At 38.6% G+C, this 25,046-nt stretch overlaps 1 protein-coding gene across 1 annotated transcript; it reads left to right on the top strand.

The window, feature by feature from the left end:
• The first annotated feature begins 6,518 nt into the window (after nucleotides 1–6,518).
• nmi (N-myc (and STAT) interactor) lies at nucleotides 6,519–23,627 on the top strand. Its single transcript, XM_041950446.1, has 10 exons — nucleotides 6,519–6,633; nucleotides 6,713–6,754; nucleotides 6,851–6,919; nucleotides 9,822–9,980; nucleotides 10,075–10,191; nucleotides 10,436–10,598; nucleotides 11,808–11,914; nucleotides 13,060–13,246; nucleotides 19,012–19,115; nucleotides 21,947–23,627. Exons 2-10 carry the CDS (start codon nucleotides 6,716–6,718, stop codon nucleotides 22,151–22,153), a joined length of 1,152 nt encoding a protein of 383 aa, XP_041806380.1. The 5' UTR covers nucleotides 6,519–6,633; nucleotides 6,713–6,715; the 3' UTR covers nucleotides 22,154–23,627.
• Nucleotides 23,628–25,046: the final 1,419 nt, after the last annotated feature.

The following is a 25,046-nucleotide window of genomic DNA, read 5'->3' on the forward strand; positions in this document are numbered from 1 at the left end:
GGAACCTGACCACTTCTTAAACTTAAAATATACAGCTAAAGATAATAATAATGTATAGCTTCACTTTACCAATATGGTTTGATTACGAATTTATCTGTATGTACTGAGCTCATTAAATAAAGTCCCGCTCTGTCTGTCTCTGCTGCACATTGTTATCACGGTCATTTCTCTTTCGGAATGACTGGCAAAATAATCTGGCAAATAGAAACCTTGAACTATCTGAGGTGTGAACAAGCTTTTCTTCCAGCCCTACTGAGAGGGTGAGGCTGGTGAGGGTCAAAAACAAAAGCAAGGAGTCCATAAGGCAAACAAAGTCCAGTGAAAAGGGAGCAGAGTCCAAATATCCAACAAAAAAACACAAGCAAGGTCCAGGGAACAGTCAAAAAGTCCAAACTATCCAAGGAAATACTCACAAACTGACAGAAATCTTGATACACCATGTACAAGGAATGAACTGCCAATGACAAAGGGGAACACACAGACTTAAATAGACTGGGGAGGGAGCACTAGCCAGACACAGGTGAAAACCATAGGACAATCATACAGGTGAAATATACAGGAGATAAAACAAAATGTGAAACATGAGGAAAACCATGAAAATAAAAAAGGAAATGACAAAAGTAAATCCTCGAACCATGACAATGCAAGCAAAACAGTACTCTCCCCTGCTCTTGTAATCATCTGAGGAGACATCTAGGTGGTCTAATGGTCTCACTTTAGGTGTTCTACCAGTGTTATAGCATGTTATACATGTCAGAATCAATACAATGGGTATTGGTTAGGTGCTGAACAGGTTCCTGTCTCAGTATGGAAACTATGGTATGTATCCGTTGTCCAGCTGATCTTATCTGGTATTCCAAACCTAGTGATACTTTTTTACACAAAAACTTTGCCATTTGCTGACTTAGCATCTGGATTACTTGTAGGTGTTGCTTCCACCCACCTCTTTCACTTTTATTTATATAGTGCCAGATCACAACAGAAGCTTTCCAATTTTTCATATTGAGCAGTTCAGCACCATATTCTTAATCAACAGAGACTCAACAATTCCCCCACGATAGTGGTGAGGAAAATCTTTGTCTCGCCCATTTGTCTCAACCAGATGGTCAACAAATGGAACCAATCCACAACCACTAACATGTATCTTTTACTTTGGACCAGTACAATCAAATCCATATAGTCTGTCATGAGATGTCTAATTGTTCATTGGGTGGCAGAATATTTCAAATTGGTGTTGAAAAGTCCTTCCTATTGTTGTGTAATGCACATACTTAGCAATGATTTGATGATCAATATACTTGTGAAATATGGTGACGACCATGCATCTGAATGCATTTATTGACCTCACCCCTTGTGCAATGGTCTTGACCATGCACATCTCTGACTAGGGTGTGAACCACTGACGTAGGTGCCACAAAATGTCCTGCTGGACCTCACAGTCTCTTGTGGAGGCCCTCTTTTTGAACATTTTTAGCTGCCCCTTTTAAGTCAGACACTCTTTTCAAACAACAACAAACGGCTGCGCGTCCACGAGTAGATGGTAACTGGTGGTGTTCTTGTGGACAATGTTCATCGACATCATAAAGTCCAGGTTGTAAAAAACGAAAGTTATCCTTTAACTCTAGCAACAAATGTGTTTGTTTTTTGATGTGTAGGGCACTTAATGATGGCTAATGCTATTGGTAAGTGCATTGCTGCCAAGAGCTGTGAGATTTTATCCCCATGCGTAATAGGTGTAAATGTGACACACCCCATAGGACACACATATGATGAGTCAGTGTACATGTAAACATGCTTGCCTGTTCCCAATTTGCATGCAGTTGTAAGGCCTTAATGTCGGCTAGTTGTGCAGAGCACAGTCTGGACTTTAGAGAATGTTGCCATCTATCTGAGCAATGCTGCCATGGTTTCCTCTGTCATCCCTAAAACATGAACCATTCACAAACAATGTAAGATCAATTGTGTTCAGTTGGTTACACATTTCTTCTCTGACTTTCAGAAAAGCACCAGCGTATTGGACACAATCATGTTCTATACCATCTGCAGGTATAACCATTTTGGAGGCTGGATTAAGGGTGGTACATTTCTGAATGCTAATTTCACGTTGTCACGTTGTTTTCACGTTGTCAGGGTGGCAACCCTTACTCTACAGCATCCAATTTTGTGCTGTAATAGGCCCATGGTTGTTTACCTTTAAGTGTATCTTGCATCAAAACTGTGAAAGCTAAACCTGAACATTCTGCAATGTGCCGATGGAATATTTTAGTGTCACCTGGGTTTTCAAATGTAGGGGCACCAGACATTTCACCTTTCAGTGCTCGAAAGTCCCGAAGCTGTGGAAGACGTCCTGGACTACTGACTACTTGAAATGCCGGCCACAGTTTGTCCGTCTGGGCAGCGGGCTGTCTGATGTGGTGGTCAGTGATACAGGAGCTCCACAGGGGACTGTGCTTTCCCTCTTCCTCTTCACCTTATACACCACTGACTCAGCTGTTGTCGGGTGTATAAGAGAGGGAGAGGAGGGGGAGTACAGGACACTGATAGACAACTTTGTTGAGTGGTCCGAACAAAACCACCTGAGGCTGAACATCAGCAAGACCAGAGAGATGGTGATCGACTTCAGGAGGAAGAAGACGCCTTCACAGCCACTACGGATCAAAGGGGAGGTGGTGGAGGAGGTGGAGGACTACAAATACCTTGGACCACATGCCATCATACTGTACAATACCAGGTAAAAACAAAAACAACAAAAAAAAATCTCTTTTGTATAATACTTCTTTGCTACCCTTGATATTTTATTATTATGTATCTATTTTTTTACTGCTTGCTATTTTGATATTTTATTATATATAGTTTGTTCTTTATAGTCCTATTTCACAAATTTTCACTTTTTTTTCACTGTGTCCATGCTTACAGTCACGGTACACTTTATTTTTTACACACTGCCATTTGCTGTAGATATTCTACCTACCTATCTATCTATCTATCTATCTATCTATCTATCTATCTATCTATCTATCTATCTATCTATCTAAGATACTTCCTCAAGGAGCAGTGTTAGGAATCACTGCTCTTTGGCATGTATAGAGGCAGATTAGGGGTCCAAGGTTCTTCACTGAGAATGAATCCTCTTTTTGAGCACAAGTATCTTGTGTTCAAATCAACATAGTTAGAAACAACCTCTATTATGAGTTTCAACAAAATTGATATGCTTGTCTTATGTATAGTTTTAGAGCCACCTGGTGGGTTAATAGTGCAACTGCACAGAGAGGGTTCCTCTATGCACACTGTAGTTGTCTCAGCAAAGGAAAATACATCCAGGCTGGAGGTGGGTGCACATGTGCAATGTTGCAATCAATATTTCTATGTTTAATGTCCTTTTTTTTTTTTTTTTGCAATTATCAGTGACATGCACTCTGGCTGTGAGCATTACTAGCATGTAGTCTGACAGTTACAGATATTTATGTGTAGAAATGGTAACTTTATCCACAAGTATCACTTGCGGTTGAATGTTGAGCTAATGCTAGTTAGCTGGGCCATGCACCTGCAGGCTTTCTCCTGGCTGTAATGTTTCCAGGATTTAGTCATTTTTGTATTCTTTGTTACACAGATCTGAGTGTAAGAGCAGTTGCATAACACACTGTTGATGACAACTGTGTGCTGTTTTTATACCAGGTAGGCTTTGTTTATTTGGGTTTCACATATTGTCATTGTAATTCCAGTTTATGATTTATTGTGTTTTGTGTGAAATGTAGGCTTTTGTTGCAATATAAAGTACACAAAATGTTTATTTAGAATGTTTGAAGACTTTTCAAGTAAATGTAAAGAAAATAGCTCTTAGGTGCTCAAAGTTAAAGTCAAAGTCAGCTTTATTGTCAATTCTGCAGTATGTACAGGACAAAAAGAGAATCGAAATTGCGTTACTCTTCAACCTCTGTGACAGGACATATATTAAAAAGAAATAAATAAAAACTGTACAATCTAACAATGAAACATTAGAGAATGTAATAGTGCAAATGTAAATGGTAGTGCAAAAAGAATTAGCTTAACGATTGGTGGTGAATAAAGTGACTGTGTGTTGTTTTCCTGAGGGGAGGGGTTCACATTAGTGAGAGAGAGGGTGTACAGGGTGTGTACGTGTGTGTGTGTGTGTGTGTGTGTGTGTGTGTGTGTGTGTGTGGTGGGGGCATTTCAGAGTCCAGGGTGTGTACGTGTGTGTGTGTGTGTGTGTGTGTGTGTGTGTGTGTGTGTGTGTGTGTGGTGGGGGCATTTCAGAGTCCAGGGTGTGTACGTGTGTGTGTGTGTGTGTGTGTGTGTGTGTGTGTGTGTTTGGGGGGCGGCAACAGGGAGTTATAGTCCAGGTTGTGTGTTTGCGTGGAGGAGGGGCAGAGCAGGGAGAGAGTTCAGCATCCTGACAGCCTGGTGGACGAAGCTGTCCCGCATTCTGCTGGTCTTGGCCCGCAGGCTCTGCAGTCTCCTCCCTTTGGTGTTGCTTACCCTCTCCACCATAGCACCATTGATGGTAAGGGGGGCATACTGGGGGCATCTTCTCCTGAAGTCCACAACAATCTCTTTCGTCTTCTCCACATTCAGAGAGGGATTGTTGTGTTCACACCAGAAGGCCAGGCGGCTCACCTCGTTCCTGTAGTCCGCCTCGTCGTCGTTGCTGATGAGACCCACCACAGTTGTGTCATCGGCAAACTTGACGAGGAGGTTGGAGCTGTGCGATGGTGTGCAGTCGTGGGTCAGCAGAGTCATTAATTTATGCATAACGGTACAATTAAATAATGCATGCCCAAGTTAAAAAAATATATGGATGCCTTCTTTTAAAATGTACACCTAATACAACAGCCTACTGTTGTTATTTAGACCAACATTAGCTTGCTCCCTAAGGTTACCTGCTGCATGTTTGTTGACTGAGCGCAGTGGCATAGGTGCTGAATCATGCTGCATGATGCATCATTGCATCTGTATATGAATACCAGACCAGATTCTTTTTTTAATCGTTTTTCATAGTTTTTATGGTATATGTAGAATAAGCCTTTCATTTTGTTATACTTTGCTTGCTACTGACATTGTGCACTTTGAGATTTGTGTTCAAATGTAAAGTGCGTTATAAATAAAATCTTTTTTTTTTTTCAATAAAGTACCTGACACCATGACAGAGGTGGATGTGCAGATTTCAGGATTTATATAAACCAGCTGGTCTATATTCATATAATATAATTAAGGTAAGCTTGGAAAATGGTGGGAGTACTGCATTGAAGCATTTTTTTACCTCCTCTGGTTGGGGGCCACTTGTTACCAGGGGGTCTGCTTGTGATACAGCATACAGTACCATACAGCGTGGGCCTCAGTGCCGTTGCACTGCTTGTCTGTAGTTGTAGCTAACCCCTAACCCTGATGCAGATGAAGGGGGAGAGAAGAGCATGCTTATTTGATGTCTGAGCTGGGGGTGGTGGATGTCCCTTCCCTTATATGCTGTGTGTTCTCTCACCCCCTGTGTGTCTTTGAAAGTAGGTTGCATCTTTGCTCCGTTCTCTTTCTCCTTTGTCTTTGTCTCTCCATTCTAGAAAACCTTGAGCCATACACCACCTGGGTCTCCTGCCATAAGCAAACTCACTCTGCCTTGCTTCACCAGTCTACCGCTATCTGCCATTCCTCCCTGCCAGCCCGGCTTAGCTCATCTGGATTGCACTTTTCACATCACCTGTACATTCGTCCATTAAACTGTCTTCATTTGCACCGAATTCTGCCAGTTGTTCTGCTTTTGGGTTCTGTGAAACTCCCCATTATGACACCTGCAGGTTTCTCCCTCACTGTTGAAGGGTTGTTGGCTAAAACGCTGTCCTGTAGCTTTTGGGTGAAGCACCTCGTTGCCACTTTAAACACCTTTGTCAGTGTGTTTCTGGCTTTTTTATGCAGGACTCTGTTCTGCTTCTGTAAGCCTCCTCCTTAGCCTTAGTTTGTGAGTGAGTTTAGCCGAGAACCATGGTTTATTGTTGTTGTATGTGTCGAGGATTTCACTGGCACACACAAGTCCTCCCAAAATCTAGCGTACACAGTCAGTGTCAGTGTCAGTGAGTTCATCCAGATCTGTTGGACCAGCCTCAAAACCACTCCAATCAGTGCAATCAAAGTTGACCTGTAGTTCTAGCTTTGCATCAGCATGAAAAGAAAACGAGTGTGATAAACTCTGTTACTGTGAAAGAAGAAGGCTGAATAACCTTCATAAGTAGCTGAGTGTTAAAAATATATTGGATTATGTCAGAATGTCATGGTTAATGCGTATTATGTCTGTATTTCTTGATTGTTTATTTCACCTTATTTAAGTATTATTTAAAACATCCACACTATGTAATGAAGCAAAAATTCACTTCAATCAAAGTATGAATCATGAAATGCTGAAAAGGTGTATCTGTATTTCAGTATCTGTATTCACTGAGTTGTGACCACTTCCGTACACTCGTGCATGCATTTAATGTTGCGTCAACTTCAACCCAGCATTAACTTTCACTTTCGCTTTTGATTTCGTTCGGTCGGTAAGAACAGCAGCTGGACCGTGTGTCTTTTCTGTTTCTTTCCTTTCTGACTTTGCGGCAGGAAAATAAACCACAACGAAATACAGAAGAGGTAGAGAGATTTCCTGTTAAGATAATGTTATATTTGACTGACTTTATTTTTCTTTATTAATCGTGTTTCGTTTTCGTAGGTCATGGCAGACACCTACGATAATCGCCCGGCAAATGGCACGGTAAGGTTTCAGTGTTGGAAGAGTCTGCTCGTTACTTATCGGTGAGGGACTGAGTCAGTGAGGCTGGGTGGTAATATGGCTATTCCTTATTGTCAGACGAACAGTGCTCTGGATGAGGAAGGCAGTCAATTCGAGGAGGCCATGAAAGATCTAGAGTCATGGAAGGTAAGAGGCAAAGTTCAGAATACCGACATCATTTCAACCCCTGAGTGTCCCTTTCACAAAATCTTCCATTCCAGATGGAATCCTACATTCCGTTTTATTTTAGAATTGAGTTCAGGGTGAACTCTGCATATGGTGTTCACGTCGCTTAAAGCGCACACATGTAATGTGTTTACATGTGTGTTGTACTAGCCTATTTCCTATTCTTCTGTTCAAAAACTGTTACCTAATAATAAAAGACTAGAATAGGACTTCATTGGGATCATGCAAAAAATGGTAGGCCTAGTATTAAAACTGAAAACACAGGATTCGAGCCTGCAACTTTCAAGTTGGTGAGTGATTGGTTTTTATACTGGAAGTCATGTTCAATAAGTTTTAATTACAGAAATAGCCTGTTTTATATTTACTTAGTCAACAGTAATAGTTTACTTCAAATATTCATTTAGAAAGTTATGTGCAGTGGAAGCCAGAGCATTCATAAGCAGATGATAACAAAGATGAGGAGAAAGAGAGACAATTTTTTGTAGAGCAATGGCTGCTACTTACTTGCTTACTGTACAGGTGACACAAGTAGCAGCCCTGCTCTGTGGAGCATTGGCTCAGCTCCACAGAGCACACCCCCATGTCTCCATGACAGTTTAATTATGACTGACAGTCAAGACAACTGCTGTCATGCATGTTAGCCTACAACACCATCAGATCTAATTCACCTATTTTTTTATTTGTAAAAAAATAAATTAAATATAAATGTGTGGTAAATGCTGCTCCCCAGAAAAGAAAAAAAAGGTGAAAGATTAATGCATCTCCATAGCAATAAAAAGAATTTTTATTGTAATTTCTCAAGGCACTCCTGCAGCAGAATAGGAGAGGAGAGAAGTGGATTTCTTCCAATGTGAAATATATTTTACACATGAAATGTCTGAAAACCATGTCTGCCTATGAATTCATCATGTTATGGGGCATGTGTTTCCCACATGATGTCTTTCTTTTCACATGGCACATATACATATCATATGTCTTTGTCATTGGTGAAATGTTAAAAACACGCCTGTGTATGTTATTATTCCTGTTTTTCACATTTATGTAAGGGTTATTCTTTGCCACCAATGTAAGCAAAAATAATTGCAAGGGGATGTACTGCCAGTTGCTGTAGTGTCAACCCGGAGCATTATGTTTGGCTTTATGCTGGCATATTTGGCATGCGTGGGTCTGTTACAGAGTCTGTACATTTGTCTTTGAAATTATGTTACAAAAAAGTCTACTAACTTCTACTAACTACTAACTAATAACAATAGCTCCTGGAGGGTATTTTGAAGAATGCATTTCCCCATAGAGTGTTGGTTGATATTTTCATGAGTTTTATCATTTAGAGTGTCATTGTAAGGTTGCATGTTGCTGTACTTGTGTTGACCATGTTGTATTCTTCACAGTGTAATGGAAAATAGTTGGAAAAAGATGAAAACAATAGGACAGAAAAAATTACACTTAATTTCCCAGTATCTCCACCTGTGTCGGTGACAGGTTACAATGGAGTATCATGGTGTTTGCACTCAGACAGTAAATTGGAAATAAAACTATGACTGTAATGTTAAAGTGCTGACTTTCAGGTTAATTAGAGGGCATTTACATCAGATCGAAAGTGTGGGAATCATTTTTTTATATAGTCTGTAAATTTTATGTCATGCAGAGTCTAATACAGTACCTTAAAAGGCATGAGGTAAACCAGTAGAAGACAGAAATGAAGAAAAAAAGCTCCCTTAAGTGCAATTTAATGATATATCCATCAGTAAGTTTGCTCTTGATCTTGAGCTCAAAAAATCACAGTGGATGTGCAGGGAACTATAGTGTGCAGGCCTTTTTTCGTGTTTCCTTTTCGCGTGGGAATCATTTTTTTATATAGTCTGTAAATTTTATGGAACCAAAAGCAGCTGCACTTTTGAACATAAAAGACTGATCCCTGTCTTTTTCACACAGTGAGACAGATAAGATAAGATAAGATAAGATAAGATAAGATAAAACCTTATTTATCCCCAGCCGGGGAAATTTGGATATTACAGCAGCATATGTAGCAGAGGGAAGAAAAATAGCAGCAGAGATAGAGAACCTTTGAAAAAAAAACCAAAGTACAAAATAAAAGAGACATACGTCTCATTAATTAACACTGGTATCAGATCAGTACTCGCTTTTGACAGATCACCAAAAATCACTTATTGGGACTGAGAAATGGTGTCTCAATGCATCCCTATTCATCATGATGCAATATTTGTTTGCACTACATTTGAAGTCAGTGACTGGCTGAAGCATGTGATGCACAGACATCAGCCAAGTATCGTTCCTGGTAATGGTCTGTCATGGATCTGTCAGGTGAAACTCATGCTCAGTTGGAATGAGGTCAGACAACATTTCAGTGTTTGGTCCTGGAAAAGCTGTATATTTTGGGTCACTGTTCTGCTGCACGGTCCACTGATGTCCAGTGATTTTCTTTGAATTTGCTTTGAAAACTGTTTGAAAGGGTTTACAATTCTTACACTTGATGTAAACACCCACAAAGTGAAGCTGAAAGTCAGGACTTGAATTTTAGACAATGTTTTTTCATTTCAGATTTACTGATTTGTTTTTCATTTCTGGTATCAATCCATGGAGATAGTTCAGGTTGCATTTGTTGTGACATATCTGTCTCTGAGATTTCTGCATCCACAATACAGCGGAGGTGAATGGAATGTAGTTTGTGGTGTTCATGTCATTGAAAAAATGACTAAACATTTCTTTCTCTGTTAATGTGGTAGTCCACTATCTTTATCTGGAACTGCAACTGTTTTCTTCTGTAAGAAACAGTTTCTGTGCAAACTGTCCACCACAAGTCTAGCTGAAGTCTTCTTCTGACCAATTCCTACTTTGTCATAAGACTAAAGCAGAGAAAGCTGATGATGTGAAAGCCAGGCTAATGTTGGAAAAACTGGAAGAAGATGATGCCAAGACAAAGGCCCAACAGGAGATGTTGGCTTGTGTCGAAAAGCAAGAGGAGTGTCAGAAGGAATTTACTCAAAGTGTTAATGCAATGCAGGTACAGTAGTTTCTGTAATATCTACACACTGTGGGGAAGAAACTAGATGAGAATAATAAGGAACTTCATTTCTGCACTTGATTCTTTCACACAGGATAAAATCCTGCAGCTTGGTAAACACAGACATGATTTGCTAGACAAACTGAGAAGATATCAAGCTGAACTGGAGGCTAAGAGGACAGAATCCACCAAACTGAAACAGAAATTCAAGGTGGGATTGAAGAAAGTCTTTCAGACCATCTTCCGGCCGAAATGGCTACTTTTACTGCATCTATTTCAGTCTATTGATTAGTAACCATACAATACAATATATCTCAATAATGTAGCAATACACATGCAATTATAACACAATAACAGGCCAGTTTCTGACACAATAATAACATACAATATAACATTTAGAATGTCATAGATGTATTTTTTGATCTGTAACTCAGTGTGTTTCTCCACGTGTCCAGATTTCTGTTCAGATTCCGGACACAGAGGTAAAGTTCAGGGGTCAGAATGAAGATGAGAGGGTGGACGACAGTCACATAATCAGCGGAGTGTTTGCCATCAGCCAGAGACCCACTGTGCTTCTGCAGGGAGGACAGGCACTCATCACATTCGAAGAGGAGAGAGGTATACATGACTTCATCTATTCTACTGTGAGATACACTGTCATGTGATAAACAGTTCTTCACGTGTATGTATTTATATGTGTTTATAAAAGCAAGACCATTAAAATGCCATGTATTCAAATCTTTATTGAAATCAAAACACTTAATTAAAACTTTAACTGAAGATAAGCTTTAGGTCTAAAAATATGAAAGTAGCAAAAAGCAGTTAAAGAATGGTGGGAAGGTGTAGGTTTATGTATCTCAATTGTAGTGTGTTTTTAAGTCCTTTAACCTCTATGCATAGTAGTCATGCAGAGTCTAATACAGTACCTTAAAAGGCATGACGTAAACCAATAGAAGACAGCAGTGAAGATATGAAAAAAATGCTCCCTTAAGTGCAGTTTAATGGTATATCCATCAGCAAGTTTGCTCTTGATCTTGAGCTCAAAATGTCACAGTGGATGTGCAGGGAACTATAGTGTGCAGAACGTTTTATGTGTTTTCTTTTCGTGTTTTTGGTAATCTCATCAAAGTTTAAAAAATATGAAGATATGACTCAGACTGTTCACAAAGTAGCAAATCACTTGGAACTGAACTTCATATGGCTTTTGGTTGTTCAGTTCACAACTGAAAACTTTAAAAACCCTTCCATTTAAAAAACTGTTCACATGACCTTGATTTTACAAAATAGGTCTGTACACATGAGAATGCAAAAACAATTCCACACACTCAAACAAGTATGTTGGGCCATAAAGTCTGTATCAACAATAGATCAAATACTAGAAAGAACACTCTGACCATGTGAATTGAGCTTATTTTACTTTGCGGTAATAATTTAAATACACTATTATTATTTATAGTTATTTGTGTAAAAACTTCTGTTTTACAGACCCAAAGCTCTGTTTGTGTTTGGATAAGAGGCCAAAATGTAGAGGAGAATATTTATTTCCAAATGTACTTATACGCGTATACAAGACCTCAGTGTCTTCCATTTGGATCAGTCACTTTCAGAAACCTCTGGTTTTCAGTTAGTGAAGCTATTCAGCCAGCATGGCATACTACTGTCTTGGACAGGAATGACTGGAACAGACAAATATGGCCGAAGTGACTTCAGAGGGGGCTAGGGCTTAGAATAATTTGCCAGTGCCAACAAGATACAGCATTGGTACCAAACCCAGACAATGTTACTGTGATGAGCACATATATGTTTCTCATGTTTTCTGTCCTCCAGTGGCCTCTCAGATCCTGAAGGTTGCCAAATGCTCTGTTTCCTGTGACAACATTAGTTTGGAAGTGAAACCAAGAAGAATTACCATGGATTGTGCAGTTAATTTTGAGGTACATTTTGATGCAGGGATGATGGTTTTTCACTTTTAGGCCATGACAAGTAACCTAGTAGTGCACATCAACACACACACTCACACACTCACAATGTAACTGTGTTTTTGATTTGATTGATTCCATGAGTGACAGCAAGGCTAAAGTGGAGACAAAGAGGAGAGGGCTTAGCTCCCATGGGAGAGTGCACTGAGTGCACTCAGGTTTGTACCTTATATACATATAAAATAAATGCCTTAATCATTAAAAAATTATAACGCATACCTCAAAAACTTTTGTTTTAAACCTACTCTTAAATGTTGAGGGTGTCTGCCACCCTGACCAGATTGGAAGATGGTTCCACAGGAGAGGAGCTTGATAGCTGAAGGCTCTGGCTCCCATTCTGGTTTTAGAGACTTTAGGAACCATAAGTAAGCCTGTATTCCTGCAACACAATGTTCTACTGGGGTAATTGGGCACTATGAGTTCTTGAAGATATGATTGTGTCCAACTATTTAGAGCTTTGTGAGTAAGGAGAAAGATTTTAAATTATATTCTAGATTTTGCAGGGAGCCAGTGCAGGGAGATTTAATATGGGAGGAGAAATATGATTCATGCTTTATTGGCATGACTGTAAGATGAAGGATATTGCAGAAGTGTTAAGAATAATGCAATTCAATAATGATATCATGCATTATTGAATGCATGCATGTATATATATACACACACACACACGCACAACAGCCCAGTTATCAAAGTAAGAGATTTAAGCAATTTTAATTCAATCACAGATCTGTTTTTTGATCTGACATCTGAACTTTTAATTATTATTTCCTCACATACGTATAACATTCATTTTACAGAAGTATGCAATTGTACTTCCAATATTCCAATACAGATATGTTCAAAAGTTGTCCTAGGCATGTCATCAAACCTTATTTAGTGGCACTTTACTCAAATATTCTCAGCTAAGGCTGAATTCAGTTCCATTAAGTAGTTTACCTCAACTCATTTCCCAGCATCAATACTTATTTAAAGGTAAATGGTGCTTTATTTGTTACTCATTTACTTACCTTACTTATGGTATATTTACACTGTATTGATAAGTATTCTTTGCAGTTACCATGAGTGACCATGACCACCAGTGTGTGCTGTCATCAATGCAGGTCCACCTTCATGTTTCCAGAAAAGAGCTCAAGGTTTCCGAAGTCCCGTGTTCCATGCCATATGAGAGAATGAGGGACCGACTTGAGATGAGTTTCTCCAGGCCTAGCAGAGGAGGAGGAGAGGTGGAGAGAGTGGAGTATGATAAGAACACCGGGACAGGACAGATCACCTTCCTGCACCCTGGAGGTACAACTCTCTGGGCCATATTTACTAAGACAATAGGGTAGTGCAGTTCTCAGTGAAATATCAGGCACATTATTTGTGTATTTAGCTCCTGATTTGCTACGACAGAGTGATAAAGCAGGATATGGCAAAATCTAAAAAATATAAATATAAGTCTCCTCAATTGGTAGAGAGAGAAAGAGGGTTCAGTAATTCAGAGTGTAGTTAGTGAAGGTGGAAATTGAGTGGATGCCTCTCTGACACTAAAAACATGATTCTACCCCTTTTCACTCTATCAAGGGTGTAAGACACGTCTTAAGATCGACAAAATGATGAAAGAAATTGTCTTTTTATTAAGTTTATTCACTTTAAATGGGAATGTAATTGAGGTATAGGCCTACATGTGTTTTGGAAGGAATAGCCTGCCCCATAATGTAAGTTAATTAGGATTGGGCATCTCAACAGCATTTGTTTGGCAGAAAACAGAAAGTATATTATAATAAGTATAACAGCCAGTGTTGTAAAGCACTTTGAGTGGTAGGCAGACTACAAAAGTGCTATATAAATAGAGCCCATTTACCATGAAAGGGCATGTCTTTCAAGTACATTTACATAAGGCAGAAACAGACATAAATACCAATGCGGCACAGCAGAGGGGGCTTTCATGTACCAACAAAACCAGCTGAGCTTGCGTTGCAATATGAAGTGTGGGGATAATGTTAGGCCTGGCTAAGTGAGACTACACTAAAAGCAACATGAAAAAACAATTTCCCACATGTAACTGACTACTCTGATTATTCAATTGGCTTCACATGAGGCTTAACATTCCCTTTTGACTGTTTCTCAGTATTAACACATTCCAGCAGTGTTGATACAAATAAATGGATATCATATTATTTTATCATTAAGAGGCAGAGGCACAAACACTGCAGTGAATCTCTGCGTTTATGTAAATGCAATTTCACAGACAAGGAAAACCAGAAGCTCCTATCTGTATATTTATTTATTTATAAAATAGTCAAACATCGTTGCGTCATAAAAAAAAATCATACTAGGAGTAGGTCAGTCATTTCACAGATGTAACTAGATTTGTGGTTAAAAACAGTCCAGCTAGTTGTGACCTAAATATTGGACTCCAAATGTTACTATTTTTCTGGCTACTGGAGCAATTAGAGAATAAGAATAAGTACAAGTTATAAATAATGTATTCCCCATGAAATAGCATGTATTATGCTGTCTTACTGTTTGGTAATGTGTTTCTTGAACAGGGTGGGTATTATGAACCGATCCCGAATTCTAAATCAAATTCAAGCCCAAGTGTCAGCCATAACCACAAAATACAAGGTCGAAAATCTCTTCCTGCTTCCTTACTATTCTCTGCAAAAATTTGGCTGGGAAAATGGAAACATAGGCTCCTCTGGTCTGCATGTAGTACTGTTCTGTCTGATGTTGCGTAGGCATGAAGAATAACTATTTAAAAATAGCAAAATAGCCATTGCTGATTGTTACATTTAGTCAGCCCATTTTTAATTGGCCCGCAAGAATATAATAATTTTTTAATATAATTTTATAAATAGAATAGAATATGGCCAGCACTTGAAACTATTGCCTGTATTGCACTTTTTAGTTTTGTACTGTTGAAGGCAGCTGCCCCAACAAAAACGGGTTATCACAGAACAAATTTGCCTCAGGTTACCAAACATGGCAGAACCAAAGAAACAGGCAGATATTTATTAGTTTGCGCTTCCTCACAGATGCTGAAAAATTTTCAGGGTGTGTGTAATAAACATATTTCAGCTTCCATGGGGACAACACTTCCTGTTAGTTTAGAAATAAGTTCTAGGACCTCCTTCCAGAATATCTGGAGCTTTTTGCATTCCCACATACAATGATAAAGGGTGCCAATTTCTTCAGTACACTTAATGCAAGTATCTGGGATATCAGGATTAAAATGATGTAGTTTAACTGGAGTGATATAAGTCCTGAGTAGCCACCTATACTGTAACAATTTGCATCTGGTACTTATAGTTTGAGTTTGGGCTTGTAAGCATGCCTTCTCCCAGTCTTCTACAGAGATATCTAGTTGGAGATCGTTTTTCCAAGCAGACATGAACTGGAGTTTTCCTTAGAACCTGATAATAATATATCATAAAACTTGGACAGCTGACCTCTACCACATAAATGATTAAGCACAAATTGTTCAATTGTAGGTTCTGTAGTGGTTTCGATTTGGGAGTATATGAAGCTCCTAATTTGTAGATACTTAAAAAAGTGCTTCCTGGGAAGGGCATATTTATCATTTAGTTGTTGAAAAGACATCAGATTCCCTTCATTATACAGGTCTTTTATTTTGCTGAGCCCCTTTTCCATCCAGTGCTTAAATCTCATATCATGTCTCCCTGCTCTGAAGTTATCATTTCCCCAAATAGGTCCGAAACATAAAAGTTTAGGGAGTTTCATTTAAGAAATAATGAGCTTCATGACAAACTAATATTGTGTCTCTGAGGAATGGATTATGTGTACGTTTTGTTAGTGTCTTAACTTGTGCGGAATAAAGGTACAGGTGTAATGGAAGTTCTAACGTATTTTTTTCTATTTTTATCCAAGCTGGAATCTCTGTGGGTAGAAAATAATACACAGCAGCACGAAGTTGGGCAGCCCAATAATAAAGTTTTATATCAGGAAATTTAAGTCCTCCACGCTCATATGGTAAGTATAGAAGGGAAAGCCGCAGTCTAGGGTGCTTGTTGTTCCATATAAAACTTGAAAAATTTCTCTTAAGCGTGGAGAAAAAAGAGGCCGGTAGGGGGAGTGGAATTGACTGAAAGAGATGTAAAACTTAGGCAGTATAGACATTTTAATGATATTGATTCGTCCTGTCATAGAAATAGGCATCGAGTTCCATTTGTCCAGTGATTCTCCTACTTCTTTCTGCACAGGGTCATAATTAATTGGTATAATATTTTTGATATTAGGGCTTATCTTAATTCCCAAGTACGTAAAACCTTTTGGGCAGTGGCAAATTGTGTATGGATTGGGAGTGACTCTCTTTATTCAATAATAATAAGGCACTTTTACTGTTGTTGACTTTGTAGCCAGAAAACTGGCCAAACCTCTTCAAAAGAGCACAAAGCGCGTTAATTGAGGTTCCCAAAATGGTTACACAACTATATCATCTGCAAAAAGGGACAAATGGTGCTCTGTCTCACTTATAGTTGTCAGGGAGGTGGGATTTACGGGGAACTGAGAGGGATAGAACCCAGACGCAGACACAGCGGGGACGTAGATTCCAAGATAAACGAATTTATTTAACACAAAGATAGTACAACCAAAAACAAAACTCGGGGAACTAAGATCTAAGACACACTAGGGTAATGGGGTTCACACACAAAGAACAAAGACAACACCGGGGAACATACAGACTAACACTAAAAAACAACATGGCAAGACTATAGACAAAGACAAGACTATGAGCGAAATATCAATAAACAGAAAACGTAGGAGGAAGAAACAAATGACAGTGAAAGACCTTGAACTTTTTTCTGAAACTACAGAAACAAAAATCACTCCTGAAAACTATAGGCACTATGAAGAATCACAAACGAAACAGAGATTACTACAACCATAAACTGAAAATCGGCTATCAAGCGAAAACCAAACGAAACTAGGCTATGGAAAATACAATAATAGGAAAACTCCATAGGACATGGCACAGACATGAACTCAGACAAACTGAAGGATAACACAGACTTGAACAGAGACATGAACATGAACTAAGAAAACACTACATGAAAACACGATGAACACTTACACAAAACACGACTCGGACATGACAAAGGAATCACTACAACAAACACTCACTAGGCTAGGTCTGTAACTAAGGCTGTAATCATGGCAGTGGCTGTGGCTATAACTAGGACTAAGACTAAAGAATACGGCAAGGTAACATAAAGGCAAGGAAACGCAGACAACACTAAAGAAACACGCTTACATAGACTGATAGAGCGACAAGAGACAATGACAAAACTAGAAACAAACTTACATGGAACACGACGCGGACATGACAAAGAATTCACACGACAAACACTTACTATGGGCGCTAAGGAAAGGACAATAACTGTGGCTGTGGCTGAGGCAGACGGCAAGGGGACAAGACAATGAGGTAGCACAGACAACGACCCAACAAGGACAGGGGGGAAGACAAGGACTTAAGTACACAAGGAGGAAACACTAATGACACACAGGTGGAAACAATCAGACAATCACACGGGAGGGAAAACACAGGAAGTAAAGCAACACACAGTGGGAAACTTAACAAAAACCGTCGTGCATGGCACGGATAATGACAGGTGATTGGCGAATTGCCATAGCCAAGGGTTCAGTGGCCAATAAAAATAACAAAGGAGACATAGGACAACCTTGGCGTGCAGATCTGAAAAAATAAATGGCTTAGAAAACTGGTTATTCGTTTTAATTTCTACTAATGGTTGAGTATATAGTAATTTGATCCATCTAAGATATCTTTCCCCAAAACCAAATCTCTCCAGCTTATTAAAAAGATATTTCCACTCAATTCTGTCAAAAGCCTTTTCGGCATCTAATGACAGAATTGTGTGATCTCTTGCAGCCTTCGTGTGTTATGGAATGCTTGTCTGCCCTGTACAAAACCATTTTGATCATTAGTGATCAGGCTGGGTATTATACTTTCTATCCGCTTGGCGAGGGCCTTGCACAGAATTTTGGTGTCGCATGACATTATAAGACATTACAAGATATAGGACGATACGATGCTTTTTCTGAGGGAGATTTGCCTGGTTTTAACAGCAGAGAAATTACAGCAGATCTTAAGGATGGAGGTAGTTCTCCTTTTTTATAGGATTCATTAAACATCTCCAGGAGATGTGGTAGTAGCTTCCCTGAAAACTTCTTATATATTTCTATGGGTAAACCATCGTGGCCAGGTGCTTTCCCACTACTCATGCTCTTTAATGCATCAAGTAGTTCCTCATTACTTAAATTCTTCTCAAGATTAGCTTTAGTCTCTGTAGTTAAGGTTGGAAATTGAAGCTGGTCTAGAAATTTATTTTGCTCTTCTGAGCTGTCTGGGTATTCGGATTTAAACAGATCTTCATAGTATTCTTTAAATGCAGTATTAACATCAATTGGATTGAGTAGGGTTTTCCCACCTTCTGTTATGATAGAATTAAAAGCTCTGTTTGTTTGTATCTTCTTAATTCGCCATGCTAATAGCTTTCCAGCTTTTTCTCCTTGGTCTTAATATGATTGTTTCAACAATAATAGATTGGAAGCTATTTTATTTGTAGTTAATTCATTGTATTGAGATTCCAACAGAAGAAGTTCCTGCTGTTTTTCTGGAATATTATTATGAATTTGTCCACATAGTTAATTGGTGCCTTAGATACACTTGCCTGATCACCAAATAAATAGTAAATATGCTGACTTTGAAATTATATCACTGGATGAATGATTAATGTAGTTGCTTGATAGGCTATTTCTGATTAACGCATACGAAGAATTAATAAAGCATGATGGACCTGGATCTTTTCTCCCTAAACTGAGCTAAATTTTACCTGCAACAATCAGCACATGAAAAACACATGCAAAACTGCATATACACAGTATATGAATGTTCCCCCCCCCCCCAAAAAAAAAAAAACAAAAAAAACAAAAAAAACAATTGTAAAATATCTACAGTAAGTGAAACTGAGCACCAATGTGTTTATGATGTATTGATGGAAAAGTGTCTGTGTCTGTGTCTGATTGTGTAGTTGCTGAGAGCCTGGCCCTGAGAGGGAGGTATTGTGTGGATCTGAACTCTGAAGTGAATGTGCAGGTTGGACCCATTTACAAATGTCAGCTGCGCAAGTTTCAGGTAAGATACAATGCTGAAATTCAGTTATTCAGCAAGTGGTGGAAACAACTAAGTACATTTACTTATGTAGTATTTGCATTCGAAACTACTCTTTACTTTCACTCCACTATGTTTCACAGGGAAATGGTGTGTTTTTTACTCCACTACATTTATCTATCAGCTGTAGTTACTTTTCAGGTTAAAATTGTATATAAAACCTATAATGAGGTGTTACATTGACAAAAGCACTGACACTGACACTCGCCTGTCCATTCAATATACAAACACTGTCATGAAAAAGTTTGGCCACAGTTGGTCAACATCTCTGTTGTGTGAATAGTGAGTCAAAGATAAACTGATCTCCAAAAGGCTTGAGTTCAAGATTTAACATTCTTTTCAATATTTTAAGCAAGATTAGTTTCTTTTTTCAAACAATTGTAGAGAGAAAAAAGGAAGGAACAAGGAAAAAAATCTTTGACCTTAATAAAATTGTTGGGTCTCTGACTTGACACAGTCATCATTCTCTCAATCAAAACCTCCAATTGACTTTTGCAGTCTAATGGAAAGATTTAGCAGACTCTGGAGTGCTGGTGCACTCTTCTACTGTGCAGCGACACCTGCACAATATAAACTTCATGGAACAGTCATCAGAAGAAAACCTTTCCTTCGTCCTCATCACAAAATTCAGCACCAGAAGTTTGCAAAGGAACATCTAGACAAGCCTGATACATTTTGAAAAAAAGTCCTGTGGACTGATAAAAGATAAAATAGAACTTTTTGGCGTCAGTGAGCAAACTGTAAAGTACAGGGGTGGATCAATCATGCTTTGGGCTTGCGTTGCAGCCTGTGACAGGAGGAACATTTCACTTGCAGGGGGAGGAATGGATTCAATTAAATACCAGCGAATTCTGAAAACAAACATGACCCATCTGTAAAACAAGCGAAGATTAAAAAAGAGGATGGCTTGCACATCAGGATGATGATCCATAACACACCTCAGAATCCACAAGGGAATACCTCAAGAGGCACAAGTTGAAGGTTTTGCCATGGTCCTCACAGTCCTTGCCTAAACTCCATTGAAAATCAGTGGCTAGACCTCAAAAGAGCAGTGCATGCAAGAAAGTCTTTTTCAAGGAAGAATGGGCAAAAAAACCCCACACACAACTGACAACTGTCAGTTAATAGACTCTTAGCTGGCTACAAAAAAGCGTTTACAAGCTGTGACACTTGCCAAGGGGATATTGTAATGACCTTTCAGGGTGCCCAAAATTCAGCTTTTTTAGTCTTTTCCTTTTTGTTATTGTAAGAACTGTAAAACATGAAATTAAAAAAGAAATGTGTTATCATGAATTATATGTCATTTGTGAATCAGGTCATCTTTCACTCGCTTAACTATTCACGGTAACAGAAATTTTGACCTGGGGTGCCCAAATCTTTACATGCCACTGCATATATATTTACCAAATGCTAAAAACCTGTGTACTCAAAGTAAAAAAAAAAAAACTATCCAATTTTTAATTGCATACAACTTTTTATTATGAAAAGAGTCATAGAATATGCAACGTATCACTCACATTGATGCCATTTCTGAGAAGCCCACCTGAACTTATCTTCTTTTCTATTCTAATTAGGAATGCCAGTTTCAGTTAATTTTGATTTAACCATTAACCAAGCTTCGGAAACACGGTGGGCTGCACCTCCCAGTCAGTTGTGTCTAAGTCATACAGCACACCAGCAGGCGGTGGACTTGGACCAGAGTGCATTACACTGTGTGTAACTAAGCCTGTAGACTAACACGTGTAACTGGTCAACCATATTCTTGGTGGTTAACTGTGAATGGTGAACGGTTGTCATGACTTTTTACTCCAGTATTTATCTGACAGCTATGCTTTTTACATTAAGATTTTATATACATATTTCATAGTAAAAATTGTGGACTTCTTTAATCATTTTCACTTAGAAAACAGTTGTTGTTGTAGTATGTTTTGTGTTAAAATGTTTTTTATTTCTGTTATTCCCAACTGTTCATCACTTGTTTAAACAGTGATGTTCAAAATCTTCACGTTTGTTCATTAATATTGTCAAATATACTGAAGTATACATCACTCATCTGTAAAGTTTTATCAATCTTTAGCATTAAAAACTTAGTGTCTCTTAGTGTCAAATACTGTTGAAATTGTGTCATGGAGGAGCAATAATTAAAACCCAAAATGCAGACCAAACAAAAGACAGCTAGTGTAGTTCCATAAATCTGTTAAACTGAAATGACAACAAACAGCGACTTTTGGATGGGGAGGCAGGTGAGGATCAAAACCAAAGTAATCCATCCATAAGGCAAACAAAATCCAACAAAAGGAGAGCAGAGTTCAAAAATCCAAAAACATGAACCAGGGAAACAAAACACAAGTTCAGTTGCTCCTCAAGCCTCGCTTCTCCTCAATATGTGCTTTGGGACGGCCGGCAAGATGGCGGACCAGAAATACTTCCGGTTCGAGCGAGGATCGAGGAGTGAAGACACAACAATTTTGAGAAATGAGATGCACCCACAGACTTAAATACATTGGGAGGACAGACTAATAAGATACAGGTAAAAACAATCAGCCAATTACATAGGCGGGAAAGCACAGGAAGTGAAGTAAAAGATGACACATGAGGCTTAAACATAAAAACAGGAAATAACAAAACTTACACTCAGAATCATGGCAAATACAGATATGTACATACAGCTGTGGTCAATTTGAATCAGTGGTGACAGTTTGTCATTATCCATCTCCTCATCTGACTAAAGAAGAGATAAACTGTCTAACTGTGTTCAGAGTAATGACTAAGTTGATGTTGTTGATTCATTTCAGACCTTCTGTGGCTTTCCGAAGCGAACCATCCTCCTGGAAGACATTGATGACATAGAGGATGAGGAGGACCTGCAGGACCACCTGGAGATCCACTTCCAGAAGCCCAGCAACTATGGCGGTGAGATAGAGACCATCAAGTACATCTCTAGGGGAAAGGCTTTGCAGGCCTTTTTTCTCTGTGAGAACACAGTAAAGATGGACGACTGACTTTAACCAACAGGGGCCAAACCTCCTACAGCTACAACATGTAAGGAAGAGTTCCTTTACAACCACTGGGTCTACCCCCTATGACAAAAATAGATAATCATAATTGTATTATGTTTTTGATTATTTCAAATAATCTTGTATGAGGGTATGAATTTGATTATGGTTTCATATCATACGGTGAGGGGTCTTGCAGTGGTAAATGGCAAAAGAAAGACCATTGGCAAAACATTTTAAGTTGTCTTGGCATTAATGAAACTCATAAAAACTAATCTCTGTTCATCAAAACTACATATTTCACAATCTTGCCCCTCCCTGACTAATCTTCTCCAAATTATTATTCCCTCTTGCTTCCTCCTTTCCTCCTCCTCTATTCTCCTCACTGTCCCCTCCGCCTCAGTACTATGGGGAGTCGAGCTCTCAGTTGCTCTGCTCCCCAGCTCTGGAATGCACTTCCCCCCAACATCCGCAATATTGACTCTCTACCCCTGTTCAAATCCAGACTCAAAACTCATCTGTTTCAGTTAGCGTATTGTTTTCTCTCTGAGCTTTTAATGTGTCTTGTTTTTACTATTGTTTATCTTTATTTTTTATATATAAAATGCATTATTATTATTATTATTATTTCTAAGTTAATTGCTTAGATGTTATTCTACACCTTTGCCGTTGCAGATCTAAATAGTCCCCCACCTTTCCACCACAGCTCAAGCATACCTAATCACGATAGACACAAACCGCTGCTTGTTTTCTGTTTTGGTACCTACTGTGTGCTACACAGTGGCCAGTGGTAATATAGAGTAATTTAGGCAGTCATGTTGGAACAGGAAACCATGATGTGAAACTTTCTGTCAGAATTATTATAAGAATATAGTAGTCATCTCATTCATTCATATCTGAAAAACTGTTGTGTAACAATTGCTGTAACTTTCTTCGTCAACACCCCCAAGCCATATGAAATGTCCTGTCAGTGTTTCACATGAATCATCATGTATAACTTGGCAGGCTAACATTGGTGAACATTATCTAGCACACTGCAGATTTGTTGGACACCAGTCAATGAATAAAAGACAAGAAAAATGAACTTACCAACATTGTGGCTTGTACTCGCTGTGTCACCAGAATAAATGGATGGAGCAGCATTGTGCTTCAATATATATATCTGTGGCAAAATCTGTTTTCTGTAGAATTTTCAGTAAATTGCTCTGGAAAATGGCTACTGCACACCTGTGATTTCTTTGTAAGTTCACAAATCTGTTACTAACATTGCACGTATGGATTGTATTTCATTGTCTAACCTTAAACAACATGGCCCCACCTTGTACCTCCACTGTCTTTTTATGCAGGGGTGTTTTCAGTCAGAATACCTACTAAAAGTTTTCTAGGCCCTTAATCTACACAGTTAAAATTTGTGCTTGAACTGTCAAGCTGTTTTTCTCTTGTACATTTTGCTTATTAAAAGATCAGAATGGTGAATCAATCAAAGGCATTGTGTTTTTTTAATGACTGAGACTATAGCTGTGTATGTGCATGAAAAATGTAGTTTGACTGATCATTTCCACAGTAACCTTGTATTTTTACATCATATGAACTGTAAAATAAAACCTTTAAATCAAATGAAACAAAACATATAACGTTGTCCTCAAATACATCATAAATCCTCCTGAAATGCTAGGAATTACAAAAATTGAAATTTGTCAAACTTATGAAATTGGAAGTCAAATGTTTGGCTTACTAAAATAATGACTTAAAAATGTTAACATATGACATATTACCCCACAATTTTGACTTTGTAGCTCATATTTTTGACATAGTGTAGAATTCTGATTCTGAAAAGGTTAGAACGCTAGAGTGTTCCCAAGTCCATGTAGTAATATCCTTTCCAATTGTGTTTCACAAAGCGGTGAATGCTTGTCTTGCCTGTGAATGACTGAGCCATTCAAGAATGCTCCTTTCATACTGAATCAATTACTTGGTACCATTTAACTTGTTACCTGTTCCAAGCTAGTGTTTTTGGAGCATTCCACAACTTTACCAGACTTTATCCAGTTTTATTAGTTTCATCTTTGGCTTATCAGTACGACCACATGGATGGAGGTTGTGTAGCCTGGTTGAATTAAATTGTCACCCTATTCCATCAGTATGAATTTTAAGGCACCATTGTGGGATATTAAAAAAGCGAGTAAAAAAGAATACATTTAGCAAGTTCACAACACTGACAAGAATTGCCTACCTCAAACAGGAACACAAAGAGACAAATAAAAATAGAATCGTTTTAAATTGTTGACATGTGAGTGAGAGAGGCTTGGATTATCAGCTATGTAATCATTTGTACAATACTGATACCGAGCATCTTGGCAGATTTTCCATTACTGGATTACCTTAATGATGCCCTGTAAAATGCCAGATAATACACTACCCAACTTTAAATGCATTTTTCCACAAAGGATGACCAGTGGATCATCGGCTAGCTTCTCTAAGCCTAAAGCACAAAGATTGACTTGACAAAATACCAGTACAGGATAATGAAATGCCTCACCCGAGGCTGGTTGATGAGATTACCTCTAGCTTGCATGTTTTACCGCAACCATGTCAAAGTCAGCCATATTTGGCCCATACTGTGCTTGTTGTAACTCAGGTTAACTGCCAAACGTTAAGTACCAAAAGTAGCCCAGTTGCTGGGTATGCTTTTGTGTAGGCCTATTGTATAAACGCATTTGGTATAACTAGTTTCCATTATTTTGCTATTAAATGTATGTAATTCTATATTTTGGTTCCAAATATATATATATATATATATTTGGCCATTAAGATGAATTGAGAATAATGCAATGCAGTTCAAGGTAATTTGAAAATTGGGCTAGCTAGATTTATTTGGCCCATAACATCACATAACAAG

The sequence above is a fragment of the Chelmon rostratus genome, chromosome 13 (assembly GCF_017976325.1).
Source record: "Chelmon rostratus isolate fCheRos1 chromosome 13, fCheRos1.pri, whole genome shotgun sequence".
In the NCBI taxonomy this organism is placed as follows: domain Eukaryota; kingdom Metazoa; phylum Chordata; class Actinopteri; order Chaetodontiformes; family Chaetodontidae; genus Chelmon; species Chelmon rostratus.